Here is a 15,774-nt window from a genome sequence, read left to right on the forward strand (position 1 = left end):
GGTGACTCTGGTCCAGCCAATGAACCCATCAAAAACCTCTTCATTTCACCTCACTTCACCAACACTCGTTGGTCTTTCCCATCTGCTCCATCTCAACCTGTTACCTGTAACCGTAAGTCCCAATTGTTAATTAACAAATTCATCTTCAATTTTACCTTCGATTTGTGGGGTTTCGGTTATGAATCATATGTGATTTCGATTAACAAATGCATCTTCGTTGAATTTAGGTTTTCGGTTTTGTTGCTGTCATAATAAACTTCAAATTGGGTGTTCACGTGGCATGTTTTGAATAATGTTGCTTAAAGTATAGTTCATATATAAGATCGGTACCAAGTTAACACCTTCATCTGTCACATGTAATTGCAAATCCGATTGAAATATAGAATAACACGCGGAAACTAAAACTGAAATTTACCATAGTTTATGGGTTTCTCAGTGCCTAATGATCTCCCGCTGGTGACGATTTGATGTATGTCAGTAAGGTGTAAAGGTCTTAAAAGTTTGGCTCTCGATTAGAACTGTTAACTAAATGGATTTTAATTTTGACATATTTGTTGCTCATGTGAAGGATCATGATTCTGACATTCTATGATGGTTCTAATTTCAAAACTAGATGTAGCTAAATTAGTTGTTGGAGAGGAGGTTATAAAGGTCATCAGTGCAACAAACCACTGAGAGAGAGTTTCTTTATCCACAATTGAGAATTTAATTATTTGGAATTAATGTAATGCAATTGTAATGGTTTTAGATTTAGAAAATTGTTACATGCCATAAAATCACGAACGTCTTGAAAGTTGAATGATTCAAGGAACCTAATACATTGGCAATGTATAGTACAAGCATCCAAAATCAATCTATGATGCCATAGCAATTATGGTATTTGACGAGATCATCGGCTCATCTTCTTTCACTCTCCTAGTGATTTGTTTTAAGAATATGGTTTCGTGGTAGATTTTGTGTTTAAAGTTGGATAAGCTAATGATAGGACATCCAGGTGGGCAGTCTATATCAGAATGGTTCCTCTTTTTGAACCTCGTATGCTATATATGGTATCATAACTCTGGCCTTTGCAGATGGTGCTGTGATGCCTTCATGGTTTGACATTCATGAGATACCTATAGCAGCTGTAAGCTAGTTTCCTTCCATAATGATCTTACTGTCCTGGTTTTATGAATGCCTATATAACATTTAACTTTCAGATGTTGTCATATTCTCCAGTATTTCCCTAATATGTCTCACATTCTCAGATGTCCTTTGTTTGTGTAGTCTATTTCTCTTTCCTCAGCCCTGTTACATTGTGGGTTTACTTCTGCACACATACTCACCTGTAAAGTACTCGCTTGTTTATCTATTTGTTCTGCAAGCCAGATGTCTTCATGAAAATAGCCTCTCTATCCCTTGGGGTAGAGGTAAGTTCTGCATACATCTTACCTCCCATAGATACTACCTCTGCATGGGATTTAGTGGTTGTTTGGTTTTTCATTTCTCAGGTGTGTGGGAAATTTTATTACTCTTGACACTTTACCAACACGTAGAAACCACTTCTCAGCCTTTTTCAGAATTCCTTATACTTTTTGGAGTCAAGACGCTTTTTGAATTCTTCCCAGAAATTATGGAGGCATCATTTATGTCCTTAACTATTGTATAGTGTAAAGTGGTCACATTTTAAGTTTAACATTGTGCTACGTAATAATCATATAAAAGGTGACATCTTTAGACGTTTCTATGAAACAACTCACCTTTTTACACGTTCTACAGAACAACATGTAATAAGGTCATGTTTTTACAATGCTATACGAAAGAATGGTGTAAAAAGTTCATGTTTTTACTGGGTTATACGAACCAAATTTGGAAAAAGATCATGTATTTACATGGTTCCACGATGTAACTGACTAACTGTGTAAAAAGGTCATCTTCTACACAGTTCAACGAAGCAACCGTGTCAAAAGCTCATGTTTCTATACAATTTTTAAATACAGCTTGGTAAAAATCTCACCTCTTACATGTTTATATATAACGCCGTTTAAAATTATCATTTTTTTTGCCATTCTCCGAAATAACCGTGAGAAAAGTGCCATTTTTACGAAACAACTGTGAAAAAGGAAAGATAATCATGCCTGCAAGGTTTCCCCAATCAAGTGATCTCTAAATTCTTTCTAGATTCTAAACTGGAAATATTTTTGGGGAATGATGGAATTGCTTGTAGTTATGTTCAGTGTAGAAAATTCTTTTCTATCTGAATATCTTTTGGACGCCTTTTGCTGACATTACCCTTCACATGGAGTGAAGATAGGCCGTCACAAACTTTTAGCAACAATTATCCCATGTACATGTCATGAAGCACACTTTTTTGCACATGGATACAACTAAGATTCAGCACCTCCTGCTGAAATATTATGAAGCAGTTACTTGAAGAATGAATCTGTCTGGTGGCTTGATTTTTATCCCTTATGTTTCTCAAAGTGTCCAAGTTAATCTATCCTGAACAGACCCTCTTTCTGGAAATAGAAATTAACGACTTGATATTCCGAGATTGCACCTACAATTCTGCTATGATCACTGCTTAATCCAAGGACACATCAATGTTTAACTGCTATTCTGTGGTAAAATTGGGAACAATAGAAAAGTAGAAATAAAAATGCCTAAAGAATCTTCATACTTGATTGGGTCTCTTTTTTAATTCAACAGTACCTTCTGATTGGCACATGGTCTAAATGTTTGAGATGTCACATTTGAGATACCAAAATGAAGGTTTTGAAAGTACATTACACATAATAGGAATTGAACCAAAGTATGTTCCTTTTTCATGAAATTTGTGCTATTTGTAAGGATAATGATGGACAGATAAGTACATTTTAACCTATAAACTTTTCAAAAACGAAATGTTGCAATTTTCATTGGGTTTGGGGGGGTAACAGCTGTATAACTGATGACATGGCATTCACTGTGCTGAAACAGAATTCTCCTGTGGATGAAAGTTCATTGCTTAAAGCAGTTCGGAATGTGCACTCTATGATTGACAAGGAGCTTGCTGCTGGAACTGACCCTAAAAATGTTTTTCTTTGTGGATTTAGTCAAGGAGGTCTCTCCCTCTCTCTCTCTCTCTCACACACACACACGCACACAAAAAGGTGCAAGGGTCATTGGCCTAGCGGTACCCGAATTATAGGTAGATCACTAGATCCCAACCTCCCTGGAGGTCTAAGGGTTCAAGTCTCACCAAAGGTGAGGAGTGTGTGAGTTTTGCTGTTTGTAATTACTATATATTTCCAAATAAATGCTAACATCATTTTGAACGTTGCAGGTGCCTTGACCTTGGCTAGTGTTCTGTTATATCCAAGAACTCTTGGTGGGGGTGCAGTCTTCAGTGGATGGGTGCCTTTTAACTCAACTGGTTCTCTAACAGATCAGATCACGCCAGATGCAAAAAGGGTATGTTCGAACAAGAAACTAGTAATCTAGAGATGTAATATTGCATATATTTGTCATACAAAAACACCCAAATGAACCCACTATATCTACCTGGAGGTGGGGTTTGGGGAATGTAAGATGTATGTAGACCTAACCTGACCTCTACCCTAAAAACTTCCTAAAAAAGGCCATACTGCAATTTTCTTGGATCCCAAATGGATTTGTTTTTGCGATTCCTTAGTGGGATATACCGGGCTTGTTTGGTTTGTTTTATGAGGTGGACTGGTGGAGTATAGTTGATTCTTGTTGCCATTGTGCTTCTAATGAGCATTTATTTGTATGTACAGACCCCGATATTGTGGTCTCATGGCACAGCTGACGTAACAGTGTTATTTGAAGCTGGACAAGTGGGTCCAGCGTTCCTTCAACGAGCAGGCGTAATCTGTGAATTTAAGGTATTATTCACTTTGTTTCATGGAAATTACAACACTTTCGTCTTTAGGATGTTTAAAGAATTGCTGCATTTTCCTGTTCGGAAAGTTCCAAAGTTAAAACCTCTATTTCCTCATTGTGATTGTTAAACAGATTGATGTTCTTGATTTTAATCTTACATAAAGACTCGTTTTTCGACCCTTTTGAAGGGCATTTTTGGTATTACATGAATAGTGGAACATTTTGTTCTTATAATACCTGGAATAACTGTGGATGGTTTCAAATAATAGGCATATCCGGGTCTTGGCCATTCGATAAACAATCAGGAGCTCCAATACCTGGAATCATGGATCAAATCCCATCTACAAAGTTCCTCATGAAGGTTTGACATTTTTACTCTTATCCCATCTACAAAGTTACTTCTTTGTTCCTGGAAAAAAAGAGTTGCACTAAGGGCCTGTTTGTTTTTCAAAAAAGATCCTCTTAGTGCCTCTTAAGTCTGATTCTATCAGATGGTTTTCCTTTTCGGACTGTTTGATCTTTTTTTTCAAAATAAGAGCTGAAAAGCTTTGATCGTCCTCTGAAATTTTAAGTGTTAACCTAAACCCATAACCGGCTCTTATTCGCATACGCTCTCACTCTTGGTCTTGTCTCTCAAGCTGATAACCTAAACCCTATCGATCTCTCAAGCCGTGTCCATATCTCTCCAGATTTGTAAACCCAAATAGATCTTTGCATGCCGAGCTCCAAAAGGTATGTCGATCTCCTGATTTTAAACCCAATCCGTTCATACATAGGTACAATTTGTTAAACCCGAATCGATTGTTGCCTTTTCATATATATATTTTGCCTTAAAAGAGTGTGTTTTGAGAATTGAAGACAAGTTAAAGCACTTAATTTAAGATATGGAAACTCAAAGTTAAAGGCATGGGTGGTCAATGATCCTTTGCTTTGGCATTCTTTGTGGTTCACAACTTCATATGAAAGAAAGTTAAAAACAAACTATTGATTCAGATCTAAAACTTAAGGTGTTTGTCAGTTTACAAAAACAAACAATTTTATTGATTCAGATTCAGACTTTAGGGCCATCTCTTATAAATCAAAAGTGAAATAAGACTTCATACTTCAGCATCTCTTAAAAAACAAACGCTACCTTAGATCTGGGAGGTAAAATGGATTGCTTTTGATCTTATGGTTCTCATTTGTATGAATAAAAATATTTAGTAAAGAGATTGTTTTACTATAGACCCTGACTTATGATATATATATTTTTTTCATTTTTAGATTTTTCGTACCTTATTTGCTGTGAATGTCGAAACATACCATCTTTGACTCGGATAGTCAAAATGTATTTGTTGATCTTGAAATAGAGGGTTTCCCGTATTTCCGATTTATTTGTTTATATGATAATAACAAAATCTGGATTCTTCTGTTGTATAATTTGCGACTTTTAGGTGATCTGTTGGAGGTTCGGACCCAAAATCAAATGACCGGGATCCACATGAGCGTATTACGAGCATATTCGGGTTTATATCTGTGTTGGAAGATGATGGCATGATGTAGATGTAGGAACAACACGCATCTTATAGTCGAAAGATCAGTTAAAATCACAATTTTTTAAAAAACCTGCTTGATTATTAATAAATTGTTTAAATAATAACAATAACGGTAATGAAGTGATTTTTTTTTGCAATGTATATATATCTGTATACACACACACACTCTTGATGTTGTATGGTGTAATTTTCTTATATACACTTCGTTTTTAGTTATGTTGTTAACGTTTCTCTTATGCTCAGAAACATGTAGAAATGATGAATATTTTACACCATTTACGGTTTATAAGTTTACATTATAGACAAAGAAAGAAATGTGATTATAAATTTCCATATATATATATATATATATATATATATATATATATATATATTAGCATTGAGTTCTAGTTAGAATAAAAGTTAAGATAAGAGTGGTAGGAAGAGTTTTCACCCTCGAATCAATCATAATTAAAGATCAACACTAATAAGATGTACCTAGATAAACTAGATCAATTCTCGTATCAAGCGCAATTATTGAGGTGGGGTGGGATTAAAAGTGATCAAGGGTCTAAATCTTTTATTAAGCTTTTCCCACTAACTTCTATTTCCACAAAATCATTTCTCTCTCTCTCTCTCTCTCTCTATATATATATATATATATATATATATATAAAGTTAAAAACTGAAGGACATCATGATAATCATTCATTTGTATGATATATATATGTGTATGCAAGTAATTGAAGTTGTTTCTTGGTTTCAATGGTGTGCAATTTATGCACATGTGCATATTGGATAAATTGCTTATAAATTTATACTTTTATGCACATGTGCATACCGTCTAGATGAATGGTTTAAGTTTCTCAGTTTTTCATTTTTTTTGGGTCTTCCCCTGAACCTCCTTATATATATATACTAGTTGTGTACCCGCGCAATGCAGCGGGAGCCATGAATTTTAACGATTTGACGATGATATAGGTTACACTTGGTTTTTACATATTAATAAAATTTGAATAAATAAGAGTTATGGTTCCAATTACAGACTATCGATGAAAAAAATTGTATTACAGTTTAAAATCCAATATATTTAAAATCCAACATATTTAAACGACTCCACAAATGTGTTTGATTTACACCAAGAGCAAAAAACCAAGAAACTTGAGTTTTAAGATAAACACTCAAAACCAATAAAGAAAACTACAAATTTAACATATCATAAGCCATGAAAAGACCAAAAAAATGGGTTTTAGAATGAAATTTCAACTGCTTACCCTCTTTCTTGTCCAGAAGCTCAGATTAAGGTTGAATTAATACATGCATATATGTATTTCAAAAAAACCCAAGAACATATTAATTCAAAACATAGTATACAGTGCAATTTGGACAGTCTAACCCCAAAATGTATAGCATATATATAAATAAATAACTATAAAAGTATAAATTGTAAACATTAAAAAAATATTTTCACAGTATTTATAATATATAATAATATAATTAAGTCAAAAACTATTCAATATTGGACTCATTTCGAAGGTATTAACGARACGATTATAATGGTGTAACTTGTTAAAATAAAAATGTATTTTTTAAACATGTTTTATTTGATATACGATTATGTATGTTAATTTGATAAATGTTTAAAATGAAACATTTAAAAGTAAATGATGTAAAGTAATTAATTAACTATTTATAGGGATATAAAGTATAAATTTAAAATTATAATAAAAAAAAATCGTTGAATGGAGAGGTGAAGGTATGTGAGGGAGTGGGTGTATGTGAGGAGAGGAAGGGGTGAAAAAGTGAAAAGGATATCTTGGTCATTTAGAATTTTAAGACTTTAAGACTTTTGATGAATTTGCTTAATAAGATAGTATAGATAAAGAGAGAGGGAGGTTCAAAATGAACATTATTTAAATAAGAGAATATGAATACATCTAAATCACGTGCAAAATCATATGTGATTTTACACTAACAATCAATGCAAGGGTATGCGGACGACGTGACCTGCGATTGCATGTCATGGCAAAGTCTTGTGAATCACATGTGATTTTAGTGTAAAATCACATGTGATTCGACTTTTTTCTTACTATATTATTTGGTCACTGTTTTCGTATGAATCTCTCTCTCGATTCAACATTTAAGATTTCTCGATTCTCGATTTCAAGCTCTTTGAATTTGCGATTCTGAACTCTCGTATTCAAATCACAAGTTTTGTCGTTAGCTTTATAATCTCGTTATTTTCTTATAATTTTTATAATCTTGTTACGTTAATATCGTTTTTTGTATCATCTTATAATCTTGTATTTCTCATATAATGTTTAAGATTTGCGTAATCTTCGTGTCACTTTTAGAAATGTGGATTCAAACCAAAGTGCTAGTTTCTTCCACCTGATATACTGCAAGCTAAATTTACTCCGGTTATCGCCAACCACAACCTTGAAGCTCCAATCTGATAACGTTTTGATCTTGTGTTGGTTGAGGGGGTTAAAAAAGCCCAATGCAAAAGACGTGGAGGTCTACCAACGACTTCGGGAAATTCCATGATGAAACGATACATAGAAAAAAAAACTTGTTCGGATGTGAGAAGGCACGGGAAAGAAGCAGATCAAATGCAAGTTGGTCTCGACAGGTTCAATTGGGTTTTTACTTACAAAATCAGTTGAAGTTGGGGAACAATGTTGTATACGTAAATTTTGTAATTATAAAAATACAATTTGAAACTGTCTGGACTTGGTTGCATTTCATCTGCTTCTGTCCCATGCCTTATCGCATTGGAGCAAGTTTTTTCCACGTGTCATTTCAACGTTGAACTTCCCGAGGTTTTTAGCAGACCCCCACATCTTTTGCATTGAGCTTTTTTAACCCCCTCAATCAATACAAGATCAAAATGTTCTCAAATTGGAAGAAAACGACCATTGCTAGCACTTCGGTTTGAATCATATTTTTAACAGTGATACGAAAATTATGAAAATCTCAAAAATGATATGAAAAATACGAGATTGCAAAAAGGGTACGAACAATTACGAGATTATTAAAAACTATGCTCAGAAAACAAGATTATAAACATGAAAATGACGAGATTATAAGGTTTAGTATAAAACTGGTGAACTGAATACCTCTTAATTCAACAAATTTACCAAGTGATATTTGTCTCCACGGTCTACAATCCAGGTATTTTTAGTGACGTTAAGCTAAAAGAATCTGAGAAAATCTGATAATCAGAAAAGAAATTTTTATGAATTGAACAACCGAATCCGAGAGATTAATATCTACTTGGCTACATAAGCTTTTCATTGTCGATTCTAATGTTGAGACTTCTATTTTTGCGTCTTAAGTGAAATCAACGGATTATAATCGACAATTTAGGGTTTTTTAGTTTGCGGGATTTGGAATTTGATTCCATTCCAATCCCATTTTTGGTTTAAAAGAAAATCTGGAATTGAAATACCACAAAACTTGGATCTGGAAATCCGATGGGGTATTTGGTATTTCACAAATTTTTATAATATTTGTTTGCAATAATTTTTTATAATATATTAAAAACATTCATTTTGCAATATTCAATTAATAAAAAAGATGATTTAATTATTTTTATAATTTTTTATAATTTTTTTTACTAGAATGATACTTGCGTAATGCAACGAAATACATTTTTCTTTTTAATATTTCGTTTTATTTTTTGTGTCTGTTGATGGTTTATGTGGCTTTGAGAAAGATAATGTTTTTACTTTTAAATAAAAATAAATTTAAAAAAATATATATCGATATTAATATCAAATTAACTATTTAAAAGTTCTCGACAATGTCTTTAATTTAATTTTGTATTATAATTTAATTTAGTTCAAATAGTGAAATAATTTATTTTTGGCTTAACAATTAAATTTTTATAAAGATAATGATTCTATTAGAACTCAATGATTATTCTGATTATATTTTAGATTTTTCAATATTTAAAATGGATGTTTATCATGTATTTGATTATGTTTATTTGTAGTTAGTTACGAGAATTTAAAAATGGAGCTTTAGTAAGTTATACATACGTAAAATTACTTGTAATCTTGAATTTTAAATAATATGCATTAATAAACAGTAATTCATGCATAAAAATGGTTTTTAAGAGTTTTTGTCAAATGCTTTATAATATAGTATAGTAAATAATGTTTTTTGTCACTGTGGTTTGTTATAAATTTCAAATTTCATCCTTATGGTTTTGAAATTGAAGTTTTTGTCCTTATAGTTTGCAATTCATTTCTATTTTCGTCCTAAGGTTAAACACTACTTGTAAGAATGAGGGACTTAAATAGAAATTGATTGTAAACCATAAGGACGAATTTTTTTTTTTTTTTAATCATGAGGATGAAAATAGAAATGAATTATAAACTATGAGGATGAAAATCGTAATTTCAAAACTATAAAAATGAAAATAGAAATTTTCAACAAACCCTAAGGACTAAAAATGTAATTTACTCTATATATTATCTATAAAATTCAATTCGACTCCATTTATCCACTCCAAGTCCTATAAACAAAAGACACCAAAGATTTCAAATCCTTCCATAAAATTCAAATCCAGATTCCTCAAAACATTCCGTCAAACCAAAAGTCTCCCTAGAGAACAGAAGAGTTCAATGAAAAAGGTTTATAATCTGGAAGGCGTCCCTCCGGCAACCACAAGAGTCTCACCCGTTATATACGAAGCCTCATCAGAAGCCAAGAATGCGGTGGCTGCAGCCATGTCTTCTGTCGTCCCAAGCCTCTTGAGCGATGTCGTTTCTTCGAGGCTCTTTCTCTGACAAAACAAACAAATACAAGACCACAGGTTCATATATAAATCAAACTGGCCCAGTAAATAAAACAAAACAAGGTCTGGGGAGCGTAAAAATGTACACAAACCATACCTCTACCCCAAGGAGTAAAGTGGTTGTTTTCAAGAAGATTCCAAATCACGAGTTATATTTTATGCAAAAGAAAATATTTCCTAAAATTGCAAAATAAAAAGGACCTATTTGCCCATTGGCATCAATAAAAATTATTGGTGTAAAATATTCATGAGTTTGTCATTCTTGAAGGACATTATAATTATACACATTTGGTTAATGGTCAATGCAAAATGTAGTGTTTCTTTTTTGGAAGGGTGTCCTAGGCTATGCCAGACTAATCCTGGCAAATTGCGACTATATAACATCAACCCTGATAAACTTAGTGGTCACAGTTGTTGCAGACACCTGGAATTGAACCCAGAGCAGATGGGATATATTCCACCACATCCAAGTGCGCCTCAACCACTACATCTCAACCACTATGCCACAACCCTTGTGGTTAACTATAGTGTTTTTTTTCATTTGCATTTTCACAAGAACGATGGTTGCAACTACAATCCAGATGCAAGGGTTTGACAATGTTAACTTCTCATTGTTGATTATTAATAAAGGACGTCCATGGTGCACCAAGGGCCCCGTAACCCGCTATCCCAAAACAATTGTCCACGATGAAAAATGCATACAGTTTTAAGAATGTGTAATTATTATGCTTTTTAATTAACTACATGACACTTTTACCCATAATAATAGAGGAAGTAATGAATTTCTTCATCTCATAGTTAAAGGGTAGAATTGGAAAGTAGACACTACTTTTAGAAAAAAAGGACACTTATTTTGGGAAGGACATGGTCCTGTTTTAACAATCTTGTGACTCATGAATGACCTCCTTGCCCCTAATTGTTCGTATATCCCCCTCAATTACTCTTGTGGCCAAACTTACTGAACGAACGTAATTGAGGTAACATCTTAAAGATGGGTAAAAAAAAGGATTCCAAAAGGGACTTTGATCTTTTATATATTGCAAAGCTACAAAGACACTATTGGAAGTAGAAGATACTTACCATGGTTTCATTATTGGTAATGAATTCAGCAAAGTGTGTAGGTACAAACCCCGGAGCCACACAGTTCACACGAGTACGTGGGCCCATCTCGGTTGCAAGAGCCTAAATAAATACCAAAAACAACATATATGATTCAATTGTTTCACATGTTCTCTGTTCTTGTGTGTATGTGTGTGTTGATGAGTTAATTTGTGAAATGTATATTGATGTTCTTTTTCCATGAAACAGTCCCAAAAGTTCCATAAATGAAACAACACTATATAAACCTTCCATGTTTCATATAACACATGATACCTGGTTTGTAGATTTGTAACAAATGTTGGGTTTTTATTTGATAATGAGCTAAATTTATTATGTATATATATATTATCTCTATTTATAATTGCAGATGAAAGAACTTCCCAAAGAAGAGATATATATATATATACTTTGATACCTTGGTAAGACCAAGAAGAGCAGTCTTTGTGACACCATACATAGCCAAGCCAGTTGGAGGTTGGAAAGCACTGATCGAGGAAATGAAAACAATTGATGAACCTTCCGTTAAGTGAGGGGATGCATCCTGTTCAAAAATTCAAACAGAAAGAGAGACTACTAAGTCCAATTAACTCTTGTTACAAATTTAACACCTATTGTTTTTTATTTTCTAAATTTCAGTTGGGGTTATTAGTAACTCATCAAATGTTCTAATAGTTCAAATCAATTTGAACTTAATGATTAATCTCTTTCAACTTAAAAAGTAAATGCATCTCGCATCAGAAATGGAGGAGTAAACGCAGTGTTCTGAAGTACTTACAACTGAAAAAATATAAAGGAAGTCAAAGAGAATGTGTAGGAATCAGGGGACTTAACTTTTGATATGTCACTCTAAAAGTTGGTTTACATGGTTCACGGTAAAAGCACATAAATACCTGTTCTGACCCTGGTTCCTAGACAAACTACTTTTATAAAAAAGGATTTACCTTAATAAGCAGTATAGCGGTTTTAACATTGATTTCCCAAAGCTTGTCAAGGGCCGATTCTTGAGTTTTAAGAATGGCATCAACTGAAGGATTAGCAGCAGCATTTGACACTACTACATCTATTTTCCCATATTTCTACAACCACAAAGAACGAAAGTAAGATTACACAAAGAACGAAAGTAAGATTACACAAAGCTATCTAAGGCGAATTAAACACGATCCACATGCATATTCATTTTCAAGATTTTAATACTTCCAATTTGTGGGTCCCAGCAGATATACGCATGCAACATGCATCTTTGACTTGGATTAAATTTGACAAGACAGCTTAGCTAGGGAAAATCAGAATTCAAAATGTATGCCAAATAACCACTTATAATCCTGAGGTCAAAATGGGATTGATGCATACACTATTACCATCGTAAAGCTTATACTCTTCTCCATCACATGAAAATTGAAATATACTCCATTTTGGTCATTTTAATTATTCATTTATATCATGTTCTTCCACCATTCAATTAGTGGGTCAAACTCCATCTCTACCCAAACCAAACGAACCCAATATATCCAGTAGGATGGATTGCCACATCTTTGTTTTTTCTCAAGCTATAGGACACACAAAATGAAAGCATTTGATGGGAAAGGCGAACTCAAATAATGTTTAGGTTGCAAAGGTCCACCACAACCACCTCCAAAGTGATAAAAATGACCTTAACTATCTTTAGGAATTGTGGGGGCACAATGGTCTGAAATGACCATCAACCATTTCACATACAGTTCTGATCATGTGAAGTTAAACATAATTGTTGTGATAGACCAATTGATGTCTAACTCGAGCAGCTTTGTTAAATATCAAGTCCAGGATTTCAAGATGAATAACCAAACTAATCATTTTAAATGTAGAAAAAGAATAAACTGAAAGACTATAATCATTTGTGAATAGATGGAGGATGGTTAAGAAATTTCAGCTCATAAGCAGACATATGCTCGCTTGAGAACAGCATCTGATTCTTGCCCAAATTTAAAGTTTCCAATTCTTGAATTAGCAAAAAGAAGATGAAAATATAGGTCAAAGATCACCCTCACCTGAATCGTCTGGTCAATGAGATTCTTTCTCTGTTGTGCATTAGAAACATGGCATACCAATCCCAAGACTTCAATTCCTTGTGCCTGGAGCTTTTTCACCGCCTCATCAACGTTTTTCTAAGATAAAATGGTTTCATCTTTAAACTCAATTTGATACAAATTTCAATAAGCAAAAAATTGGGGTAACATTTATTTCCAATTCATGTTAAGGAATAGAAATTTTAATAAGACATGTAAGCTCAAAGTTGCAATTTCTGGGCAGAAACAACACAATTGAGCTTCAGTTTGACTCAATTATCCATACAGAATTCTTGAACTAGATGTGGAATAAGCTCAAGAAATCCAAATCTTCAAGAGACAACTGACTCACAGTAAATCATACATATATATAATTGAGCAGATTGGTGAAACCCAGTTTACAGTAACACAATTCATCATCTAAAACATTTCAAAAACCAAACCAATATTTATAGCATAATTTGAAGTGAATAAACTAAAAGATATGGAATAATTACTGAGATATCCTCCCAATTTTTGAGGTGAAGAAACAGAAACCATGTGATATCCAACTCGACTAAACACAAAGGCCATACTTTATTTTAGCATATTCAAGTAGAACATACGGGATACGGAGATAATCACGTACGTCATGTGGAACTTACGAATTAAAACCCTAAAATTGAAGTAGTAAAGGTGAAAACAACGAGAAAATTGAGGAGGAAGAAGAAGAAGAACCTGTCTGCGAGAGGAGATGACAACAGAGGCTCCTTCTAAGCCAAAGCGTTCAGCAATACTGAAACCTATGCCTTGAGTTGAAGCTGTAACGATCGCAACTTTTCCTTCAAACCTTCTCCCAATCTTGGATTTCTCCATGGTTGCAGATCGAATGATTGTTTGCCTTTCTGTTCAATTGATGGCCGCCTGCAATAGAAATTTTTCCCCAATTCGAAAAGATAAAAGGGACCCACACACACCTACTTCATCTATATCATCACCATGAATACGATGAGATCACAAACAACCATAACTTTGGAGCTTTCGATTCGTCCCATTAACTCTATGAATCGGCAGCTATCATTTCAAGGCATCTAAACAAAAAAAAAGGTCAAAAAGGTCAACTTTGTGATCCACTAACAAAAATACTTATAATTCATTAAGGATATCCGGTTATCGTCGGCACTGTCAAGACCCATGACCCGTAAGGGCCGGTCCGGCTCGATTTTCTCGACCCTGTTTTTGGCCATCGCTATCGATCATTAAACGCTACAATGGATTCACAAATGTTGATCGGATTTTTTTTTATTAACCTGAATATCCAACTCGTTATGTGAACCGACTTATCGCAGGACGACGATCTGTTTTGCAGATGGAGTCACCGTATTTGAACCTTTATGGCCACAAAAAGATTTTTATTTCTCCTTGTATTTGAACCTGGACCTTCTCATACTTTTGACATTTGAAACCAAGCTCAGACCAATCATACATCACCCTTGTGAATACTGAATACGGAAAAACTTGTGGCTGATCGCTAAATAATGTAAGACAATATCTTAATATCGAATTTATTAATAATTGTGATTTATTGTTTAAATAATATTTAGTTTTAGATATAATTATTTAGATTTTTATATTAGTTATATAAATTATTAATTAATATTTAAAAAACATATTAAAATATTGTTTTTTTATTTATTTTAACTCTATATTGGAAAAATTATTTTAAAATTTTGTATTAATAAAAACTAGTAAAATGTAAATTCATAACAAAATATAATACCGGAAAAACATAACTTCTTGACAAAAATCTATAAATTTTTATAATATAAAATTTATTAATCAAATTTGTTGCATTTATTTTAATAAGTATTCATTATATAAATTAATTACTAATTATTTATTGATATAATATATATTTATAAATTAAAATTATTGTTACGAAAAATAGTTTAATATTAAATAAAATTAGTTATTTTAATATGAGATCCAAAATTTGGTGTTTTTTTAGAATGTGGTTAGACATGACTTTTTTGGTGTTAATGAGCGTACAATATTTGGTGTTTTTTTTGTGTTTTTTCAGTGTCAAGTTTGGATATGGTCTTACTGAGTGTTACTTATCTTACTGAATGAGCATGACAAGAACTGAGAATCTTACCTAGTAAAAAACATAACAACGAATATTACTCAGTAAAAGGAAAAAACTTTTTTGCTGGGTAAAACACACTTAAGGGCTGTTTGACATTTAATGAATAGTTTGGTGCAAAATAATGAAGTGGTCAGAATGATTAAGAGGCTCTCATGATATAGTGCAAAATGAAATATAATTATTCGGTAATTGTTTACAATGGAATTAGGGTACTGAATGGTTAAGGGAGACCCATGATACAAAACCATTCAAAGGGTTTTAGAACCCATTAAGAGACATAATTTTTTTTAAACAAGATTCACCTCTTAACGATTCATAGAT

General features: G+C 33.0%; 2 protein-coding genes across 2 annotated transcripts; one reads left to right on the forward strand and one right to left on the reverse strand.

Moving 5' to 3' along the window:
* LOC112519106 (probable carboxylesterase SOBER1-like) lies at positions 1-5,496 on the forward strand (the record flags this gene model as incomplete). Its single annotated transcript, XM_025127090.1, has 7 exons — positions 1-112; positions 1,074-1,126; positions 2,959-3,082; positions 3,305-3,432; positions 3,759-3,866; positions 4,134-4,225; positions 5,298-5,496. Coding segments are annotated over 6 exons (615 nt in total), but the record flags the coding sequence as incomplete, so codon positions are not given.
* Positions 5,497-9,904: 4,408 nt separating this feature from the next.
* LOC112519724 (tropinone reductase-like 3) lies at positions 9,905-14,390 on the reverse strand. The gene is made up of 6 exons (XM_025127964.1): positions 14,046-14,390; positions 13,311-13,427; positions 12,225-12,359; positions 11,699-11,824; positions 11,263-11,364; positions 9,905-10,170 (listed from the first exon to the last, which is right to left on the reverse strand). Exons 1-6 carry the CDS (start codon positions 14,181-14,183, stop codon positions 10,021-10,023), a joined length of 768 nt encoding a protein of 255 aa, XP_024983732.1. The 5' UTR covers positions 14,184-14,390; the 3' UTR covers positions 9,905-10,020.
* Between the last annotated feature and the right edge of the window lie 1,384 nt (positions 14,391-15,774).

The sequence above is a fragment of the Cynara cardunculus genome (assembly GCF_001531365.2).
Source record: "Cynara cardunculus var. scolymus isolate 2C chromosome LG 10, CcrdV1, whole genome shotgun sequence".
Taxonomy (NCBI): domain Eukaryota; kingdom Viridiplantae; phylum Streptophyta; class Magnoliopsida; order Asterales; family Asteraceae; genus Cynara; species Cynara cardunculus.